Genomic DNA, 9,618 nt, shown 5'->3' with positions numbered 1-9,618 from the left:
TGAGGAAGAAGCCACTTACAGGAAAACAAAAGATACACCTAACAAAAACATCTGACAGGAAACAAGAGCAGAACTCAAGTGTTTTCATGAAAGAGTTTGGACATGAAGTGCTCATTTATCGTATACATTTATGATATGATGTCTTAACTGTGCTGTATATGCATAAGTAAAAAATACTGATTTTTACAGGTGTGCTAAAAAGGGATCCAAGATCCCATTCAATTAGCAAACCTGTCCTTTGCCTACAATGGCATATAAAACTCATATTGCTTCTTCTGTCTGGAATTTCTTCAATGAAGCTTTTAGATAAACTTGGAGCAAGAAGTGGAGATCAGACGGTGGATAATGATCATTTGGGTGTGAACAGATATCACATAAAATGTCCCAGAAATTCTCTCTACCCAGAAAAAAAAGTACAATACACAGTGAGTTTTTCCCCCCATTTTATTACAAAATAAACAAACTGCTTATATTACTAGAAAGGACAGTGTAATTACACACCAAAGTAAAGGAACAGTTACTGTAGATCCAGGATAAGATGAGATAAATAGAGAAAACGGCTTCACAACATGAAGTAGCAAACCTAAAAAAAAAAAAAAAAATCAAAAGATGAAGCTGCATTTTGTGTCAATACATTTTCATGTGGGGTTCCAGCTTTTCTTACAAATAGCAGGTTGTGATTAGTTGGTTTTCATAGGATTGCGGGTCCTAAGTTTTGTATTTAGTAAATGAAAAAATTAAGTTTGTTCTGCCTCTGATTGCATTCCTCAAAAAGTCTTTGTTTGGCTACAATGAAAGGCCATGAAGAAGAAAAAATGCAATCATGGCACTGATATAGTTTGAGAAACTGAAACAAAGCAATTTGAATGTTTCTAGTCATTAAATGGTGTTAATATGATAAAGAGGTAGAATTTTTGATGGACATTGTTGAACACATTAATAGATAGTTTGGTACTCACATAGAGACAGATGAAGCAGAATAATTGAACCAATGACTGAGAATCATAGATCATAGTCTTCAATTAAGCAGAATCACTCTCTTTTTCAGAGGGAAGTAAGATTTATACAGTATGTATATTTGTCTAGATAATGGATAAATACAGAATCAGAACCTACTACATACAGAGGCACTATTTAATGAAAGCTTCAGCTCAAATGCAGCTTTAAAAAAAAAAAAAAAATTAAATTGTTCTAGCGGCAGTCAATTTCACGATTGTTGTAAAGCCTATGAGCTCAAAACTTCACACTGACCACCGACCTCCCGGAGATCTGGATGTCATCAAAAGGAAATAGAGCCAGAATCTGAAAGACAAGGATACAAGAAGTCCCGTTTTACTGATGCCTCCTTTAATCGTCTGTTGCTGTTTTCACCGGATGATAGGAAATCAAAATATCTGACAAGCAGTATGTGCAATTACTGCAGGTGGATTAATGGACGTAAAGGTGACGAGAGTTCAAGTCTCACATACAGGAGCTCTCAATACTTTATGAAGAATAGAAACTTAAGGGCTGGTGTTATTCTGTAACATCTTTCACAATTCCTGACTTCTCTACCCCGTCTGTTACACTCATTCCTAAACCCATTTCTTTATCACATTTTCTAAAAAAAGCTCAGAAGTTTCGTTTGTAAGCAAATGCTACTCAAACACGAGTAAATAGTGTTATTTGTGGGGGATCATATTCGCCCATATATAGATTATAGTCATTAGATAACAGCAGTTTCCCAAAGATTTACCCTCAACGAGCAATTAAATAACTCACGTCATCATTGCCGTCAGCCAGATCCAGTGCCGTTTCATCCTCCATGTTTCGCAGCATTGTGTCGGCGCCAGACTGGCAGAGGAGGTTGGCGATGGCGGTGTCTTGTCGCCCTACCGCGAGATGCAGGGGCGTGCACCCGTTAAACATGGCAGCGTCCACGTTGGCTCCCCTGCTGAGCAGCAGTTTCACCGATGCGATGTCATGCAGCTCGGCGGCGAGATGAAGAGCCGTTTTTCCACTTGTTCCTTCCTGCGAAGGGCCGGAGATACAAACCGTGTAATGAGAAATTCCAGAGCCACACAAACAGGTATGTCAATTTAATGTGAATAATTTGGTTAGTTTTATTTTTTGTTATTTGAAAGAATGCATATAGTTCTTTTAAATGTGCATTCTGCAAGCTTGGATGAAAAGGATGCATTAAGTAATAATAATAATAACAATTAAAAGCCGGATGTGAGGCTCAGTGTTATGTTTAGCTGATGATTTAAACTGAGAGGAATGTCTGGGGTAGTGGGACTGACCGCCATGTTCCCTTCCATCAATAGAACGTGAAGAGAGGCTGGCCAGCCCGGCCTAATCATATCTCGAATCTAATTACGTCTCTGTGAATCCTACAGGAAGCCCCGAGTGTAGCTCATATCACTATCAGCATTGCACAGGTGCAGCAGATTTATAGAGGAGAGCACAACATCAGTGCAGGGCAGTAAACACAGTTTGAAAGGGATAAGTGTGATTATAAATACTAACACATTGCCGGATCATATGAAGGATACTGCAGGGAACTCTACCCAGTGACTAATTAAACAAACTGTCATCTTTTTTCATCCTCTCCTTCACTCTTTTTCTTCCAAACATATGCCGAGAGACAATGTAGCATGACACCAACATGTAGCTTAAATCTCACGGTTAGCAGGTTGGAGTCGGGGTCATGTGTGACCCTTAAATTATAGTATTATCTTGTTAATACAAATTATAACAATCTATACGGTGCAGTAAAGTCGTTTCACAGACTAACCTGTACGTTCAGGTCTGCTCCCTTTTTCACCAGGATCTTTATTATCTGATGTTGCCTGTTCAGTGCAGCCAAGTGAAGACAGGCGAGACCTGCAATGATGTAAAAAAAAATAAAAATAAATGTGATATAAAAGGTTTTCACCAAATAATAAAATCAAACTGAGACCTTGAAGATATACCGCAGATCAATTACTTTTGCAGACATGCTACCGTCTGGTTGCCATTTCTAAACAAAGCTGTGGGCCCAGAATATACAGCCTCCAATTTAATCCGTCCCACGATGATGAAGCAAAAACTGAATGTGACAAATTAACTTCCATTTCGATGCTTCCTATAATGCTATACTGAATGAGCAATGGCAAGCAAATTAATTATTTCCATCGAAGGGTTGACAACATCAAAGACAAGTCTTGGCCTAAATGCTCCAAAAGGACATGTTACATTTAGACACACTAAAAAAAAATCTGGGTTGCATTAATCTGGGAAGTTCAAATTCAGATACACAGACAATAAATAACACATTAAAATATGCTCCTAAATAACAGCAATACGTTGTTGGCGTCTTCTTCCTCACCTCTCCAGTTCTGGGTCTCGAGGACCGGCGCCAGCTTGCTGGGGGAAACATCTCTGGTCATTTCGGTGGCGCACTCTGTCTGGCCATGCTGGCAGGCCACATGGAGCGCTGTGTTCCCCTCCTGGTCCTGCAGCTCCAGACCGGCCCCTTTCTCCACCAGGCCCTTCACCACATCGGTCAGGTTCAGGTAGGTGGCCAGGTGCAAAGGGCTCTGAGGAGGACCAAAGACAAAAGCTGTGGAACGCAATCAAAAACTGCATGTCTCTGGATAATTAAATACCATTTATTCTACAACCAATTCATGCTGGAGCAATTAGTCAATTAACGACAAAAATGTGACTGAATTAGTCATTTGAGTCATTTATCAAGAAAAGTTTATAACAAATGAAAGATGCAAATGTAATATCTTTGGATTTTGGGCAGCTCAGTTAGACAAAAACAAACAATTTGACAACATTTTTTCACAACATTTTCCCCCAAAAAGAGGAATCGGAAAATGTAAATTCATTGTTCTATAATGTCAACAATCAACTGTGAGTTGAAGCCCTAATTACATCGTTTTTCTTTATGCAGCCATTGTCTTTCAACTCTGCATTTCCCAGAATGCCTTTGAACAACCACCAGAGGACCTGTTACCCCTGGCCTAGGGGAAGCCTGAGTGTAAAATAAAGGATAATGACTCCCCCTTTTCCCCAGTCCCAGAGATGACCAGTGCCACAACAAATTACTGTCCAAACAAATAATTTATGATCAAAAATAATGAGGTAGTTCAAACTTCGGGGGGGAGCATGGCCAAAATAACAAACAAAATGTAACCAAACTATCTTCCCGAGCTGAAAAAGCAAGAGTTGCACTCCTCTCAAAACAAAGAAACAAGAGGTTGTGGTTGCACTGCAGTCTGAGCTACTGTGGGTGTAGAGCTAGACATCCACGACGGCTTTAACTTTGAATATAATTTATCATGACTGAGCTGCATCCCTGCAACACACACTAAAACTACAAAAGGGCACAAAAATGCATAATCAGTTGGGGGGACGTTTCTTATAAACTTGAAGGGGTAAAGAAGAATTCATCTCTGTAATGTCTCCAAATGTGAGGTCTTAGAATGACTACTGACAGAGAGTTGGGCAACCAAAGCGGCCCAGGCTAACTGAGTCATTGCATGAAGTGCTGAGTCTTCAGACGTTTCCTTTTGACAGTTCTATTAGTTTGCTCGGTCTGTGATCTTGGTTCCTGCACTAGCAAGACTATGGTCTGACATCTTGAAGGACTGGAACAATTCCTCCACCCACATCCACGCAAGGACACACTCCACAGCTCCCTGTGGTTACATTTCTACAGGAGGTAGAGGAGGGGAGTTTCCATTCAAAGTCCCTTCTGAGTTAACACTGACGCCCACATTGACGTCCCTGATAGAGGACGGACTGCAAATAAAGAGGAACAACAGCTCTCTGGAAGTACTGAGATATAAATAATCCCACTGTTTCCACAATCAAGAGGCCGACTATGAGGAAGTCACTTTGGATAAAAAAAAATTCCAGCAGAAGCTGCAGTGTGGTCGTGCGGTGAAAAGAGTCATGTTGCGTTTTACCTGGTATAGATTGTTTTGGATGTCCAGGACCTCTTTTGGGAACAGCTGTATCAACTGCTGAGCGATGAACTCGTCTTCGTGGATGATCGCTAAGTGCAGGATTCTACAGGAGGGGCAAAGAAAAATAAACATCATCATGCATCCTCCTCGCAAATTCATGCAAACTGATGTTATCTGACACTGAGCAATCGTCACTCACAAAAGCAGTAGTAGAGTTAAAAAAAAAAAAAAGACTGCATTTCAGCAAGAGACAGAAAATGTTGCCTCATAATTTTTCCTCAGTATTCATCTCAAGAGACTACCTCGAAATGTAACACCTAGTGGGCTGAATGGCAAGAATTAGTGGTTTGGGGTATTGAGTAATACAAGAATTTTTAAGAATAGATAGCACTGCGAGCTATTAAAAGTATAGAAGGCCATGTTCAACCACCCGTTCGTAGGTGCATCCTCCGACACTTCAGTTGACAAAATAACAACACATTAACCTCAAACCCTGAGTGGGAAGTTGTAACAAAATTCTTACAAAAAAGCAGGAAATAGCAGCGAGCAACAGTGCTTAATTTAGACCGAACTACAACAACACAACGAGCGTCATCCGTAAAATTATTTCTAACTGATAAAAATCAAAGTTCCTTTAAATGTCTCAAACGTCTGACTAGACGCCGAAGGCCTAAACGGATTTCTCGTCGCAAAGCAGCACGAGGCTGTGATTTTATCAAAGCATAGTCGACTGCGAAATGTGTGTTATTGCAGTTACTGTGTTCCCTTAAAGCTTGGCAACGAGTTGAAATGTCATTCGATTCTCTTACACCCACATCCAGCAAAATGTGGTGCTCGACCTCAACATATCCATCCTGCACAGACATGTTAAAATAAATAACCAGGGGGGAACTCGACAATAATGATTCACAAAAGGAAAAAAGAAATGCAAATATCCTTCTTTGAGCTCATTTATACATAGAAGTGGAATAAAAGTCAACTACTGTTAATCCTTAAAAACGTGTTGGTATTTATTTGGGACACCAAACATTATTTTAGTGGCTGGAATCAAAGTGTAACATGATATGTTGCCAATGCTTAAAATGCTATAAAGATTAAGACGATTCTACCAATTTTCCTTTGATTACTGAAAGTAAATCACCAATTCTGTGCAACACGTAAACGCGGTTCAGACATGACGAAAGTCTTTTCTAAAAAGGGAACTCGTCGTATACCTATGTGGTGCGTTACTAAATATAACTAGAGCTAGAACAATTAGTTGGATGACAGGAAATTCTTTATTTGTTATAAGTAGCTGCTACCAGTTTCTCAAATGTGAGAATTTGCTGCTTTTCCTAAGCACTTTTCACTATTATCTGCAGTGTGTTTTAAAAAAAAAAATATTTATTTTTAAACACACACAACAAAAACATGCAGGCTAAAATTATTTTATGACAATTTGAAACCGTATAAAGTGGAAAAGGCTGAACTGAAGGAACAATTTTACGCTTAAATGAAAATGAATCCCTCAGTCAACTATCCCAACATTTGGCACGATATGACTGTCTGGTTTAAATGTCTGCAGACTTAGATCTGCCCAATCAACTGTTGAACCCCTGTGAGCAAATATCTCAGTGTGAAAGGGACTTCCTTGTTTGAGCAAGACTTGAATGAATAATAAGTAAAGGGGGAAATAAATATCCCATGGGGGGAAAAGTCGTGTTTGCATGATTCTTTCTCAATCTAAGCAGCACAGTGTGGTGTGTTTCAGGTGTTTTTTCTTTCCTCCCCTCCCAGGTATCTATAGTTAGGGTGTGAGAATGAAACCATGTGACCCCCAACAACCAGCAAGCGGAAATGAAAAGAGGTCAGAGATGCAACAACACTTCGATAGTGCTGGGGACTGCATCAGTCACTGGATTACATTCAGGAGTCATGAGCAGGCCTCCTTTCACGTCAACACAGACGCATGGCTTAGGAACATAAGCCGAGTGTGGGTCACACACAAGAAACACGGCTGACTTCGTGTGGAGGTTGTTTGGGTTGTGTGCAAAAGAAAAAAAAGCAGTTTCATTGACGTAAACTGAGACACATGACAGATAACCTACTGACGTTAGATGTCTGGGATCCACCAGTGAAATAAAACAACATGCACACACACTGTCGTATCCTGATCAACAAGTTTCTTGGATGAAAAGTATTCCACACTGCTGCCTCACAGCATGTGCTTTGTCTGTGCGGCATGGGGAAGTCCAGGCCTATCTGTTTCACTTCTGTTTTCTCACTGAGAGACGCCTCACAGGAGTCCGTCCACATCACCACAAGGACGAAGTTCATTTAAAAAAAGAAAAAGTCTGCAGTATCACACCGCTATGAAATCCCCTTCAAAACTAGCACCACATGGATAGCTTTGCCTCGTAATTAACGTTATTCTCTGACTCCATTAAATCCAATTGATTGGTATTTTTAATCATATGGGAATCATACACAGCAATGGTTTTGGTAACAATTTAGGGCAAATTTATGCATCAATGCCATCCGTTCTCCTCCAGCTTCTCAGATGTGATGGTTTGCTGTTCCCTGGTAGAATATCGCAACACAAATATATGTGGGTTTTTATTTTGGGGCTGTTTGTTTGGATTTTCTGACATTTTATGCATAGATAGTACTGGTGTAAAAAGAAAAGCTGATGAATAAAGGGTGGGTTGGAAAATGTTTAAATACATTTAAGATAACAAATAGTAAAAAAAAAAAAAAAAAAAAAAAATCTTATCTTATTTCTGGGATTGTCTACTTCGAGAGAAACATTCGCGAAAGAAGTTTGTAAAACGCAAGTCACCGTGTTTAAACTTGACTCAGCAGTATTCAACAGTGGGCCTCTCAGCAAAGACACATACTCTCAGGAAGCACTTGCTTTTGCATTTATAAGAACGTAGAAAATACAACTAAACCTACGTGTCTCCATCCTCGGTGATAGTTGTGATCAAGTTCTCCTCCTGCTCAGAGAGTTCAGAGCTCCGTGCCGGCTCCTCATTGGCGCTGGAAATCGTGCAGCCCCCAACTATCTCCGAGAGACTCTCGACGGTGATGGACGAGGAGGCATAGGCTGAGTCCAGGCGCTCCTCTCCGGTGGAAAACTTGTCCCTCGGCCCGCTGAAGTCGGCGCTCGGCTCCCGGGGCTCCTCCGACTTCAGCATGGAGCGATACGAGTCAATGCCCGAGTCCGTGCGGTTATCCTCCAGCAAGTCATCTTTCCTGCAGTCGTCGCTCGCCATGGCGGTGGTGGCCTCGCTGGGTTTCCCCCTCCTCCACCCTCCTTCCCCGAGGACTTAAAGGCAACTAGCGGGTGTGTTGTCGCCGCTCGGTTCTCCGCGATGTGACCGGACTCCGAGGGGTAACCTGCCGACACCCGAGGAAACCGCCGCTCCTTTGTGAAACCAGAGGAACGAGTCGCTCCGTTTCATGCCATTAACCGATAAAACATGACCTCGCAGCAACAGGCCTTCACTACGGGTCGATCTAAGATGTGTTTTAAAAGTTTCAAACTAGGGTACGCTCATCCCAAAGCTCGTGAAAAGGGTTAAAAAGCAAGCGAAACTCGGCGAAACTGCCGCCCGTCGTCTAGATATCCGGTAACAGCATGAGCTTCAGGCTAAGAGCAAATGAGCAATGAAAGGCGATAAGCTGACATGTGAAACACGAAGCTGTTTTTGTCACGCGGGGGAATCCCCAGTGCGCGTGAGCAACACACACACACACAGACGCGCGCGCGCTACACACAAACTTCAACTGGAAGAGCGTCAAGGTCCAAGAGTCAGAGGCGGAAGCGATGAGATTTTCAAAATAAACGTTTGTAAAAAAAAAAAAAGTGCCACAACTTCAGTGGTTGTTGCTGTCGAGTCTCACATCAGCCACGCTCAAGTCTTCATTTTTTAGATTAAATTCTAATCAAGTCTAATCTTTTCATCGAAATAACACAGTAGTTTCTTTCAGTGAAGCATATTGCTCAACACGCAAAATTCTTCTAAGTCATAACCGGAAGTCCTAATCTAAACAGACATTATTCTAAGGCTTTAAGGCCCCTATTTCCTGAGAAGCTGTAAAACCCAAACAAGCAGGTTGACATAAATCTTGTCCAATTTAAACTGACAGTGAATAATGATGATTGAAGCTACCATATCAATCTGGATTTCTAAAAATACAGTTATTACATAATTTTATAGTATGGATAGTTATTTCGCATACTTGTGTGGGAGCTCCAGTATCTTTCTATCGATACATTTAAACATTTATTCAATTCCTCTCAGTCAAAAAGGGACAAAATGTTCCTATCTGTTCCATATTTGTCTTCGTGGGCCGATTGCCATGCATTCATTAAATGATAATACGTGTAAGCACAGTTTAAAGTTAAAATTTTTCACCTCCCAAAAAGTTCAGGAATAACCCAGCCATCATTTCTTGTTTCCCTTTCCATCTTGAAAATGCTTGTTGTGGTTTGGCCGTTAGAGGTCTCACTTACATAGCTGCTGCTGAGGGCCAGATTCATCATAAATATAGACTATAAAACAATACTGACTGTCAGAGAAAACCCTTTCCTGCTGCCAAGAACCACCATCTGTTTTCATGTCATACTGTTATGTTTACTTATTCCATTTCATGCCAGCAATGCAGTCCAATGTCCATACTGCGGGCCATGATA

The 9,618-nt window shown here is 41.0% G+C and overlaps 1 protein-coding gene across 1 annotated transcript; it reads right to left on the bottom strand.

Moving 5' to 3' along the window:
* Positions 1-426: 426 nt before the first annotated feature.
* Positions 427-8,594, bottom strand: nfkbie (nuclear factor of kappa light polypeptide gene enhancer in B-cells inhibitor, epsilon). Its single transcript, XM_084030517.1, has 6 exons — positions 7,875-8,594; positions 4,941-5,043; positions 3,350-3,560; positions 2,777-2,865; positions 1,762-2,010; positions 427-1,302 (listed from the first exon to the last, which is right to left on the bottom strand). The coding sequence occupies exons 1-6, from the start codon at positions 8,192-8,194 to the stop codon at positions 1,234-1,236; spliced, it is 1,041 nt and encodes a 346-aa protein (XP_083886643.1). The 5' UTR covers positions 8,195-8,594; the 3' UTR covers positions 427-1,233.
* Between the last annotated feature and the right edge of the window lie 1,024 nt (positions 8,595-9,618).

The sequence above is a fragment of the Eutrigla gurnardus genome, assembly GCF_963514095.1.
Source record: "Eutrigla gurnardus genome assembly, chromosome: 16".
In the NCBI taxonomy this organism is placed as follows: Eukaryota; Metazoa; Chordata; class Actinopteri; order Perciformes; family Triglidae; genus Eutrigla; species Eutrigla gurnardus.
The sequence above is the reverse complement of the archived record's forward strand: the minus strand, read 5'-3'. Positions and strand labels throughout refer to the sequence as shown.

What these genes read in the sequence shown, in the direction of transcription:
- nfkbie (XM_084030517.1), bottom strand. Translation starts at nt 8,194, where the DNA reads ATGGCGAGCGACGACTGCAGGAAAGATGACTTGCTGGAGGATAACCGC. An exon ending in TCCAAAACAATCTATACCAG is followed by an intron (nt 3,561 to 4,940) that starts GTAAAACGCAAC and finishes GGTCCTCCTCAG; the next exon opens with AGCCCTTTGCACCTGGCCAC. An exon ending in CGAGACCCAGAACTGGAGAG is followed by an intron (nt 2,866 to 3,349) that starts GTGAGGAAGAAG and finishes ACATCATTGCAG; the next exon opens with GTCTCGCCTGTCTTCACTTG.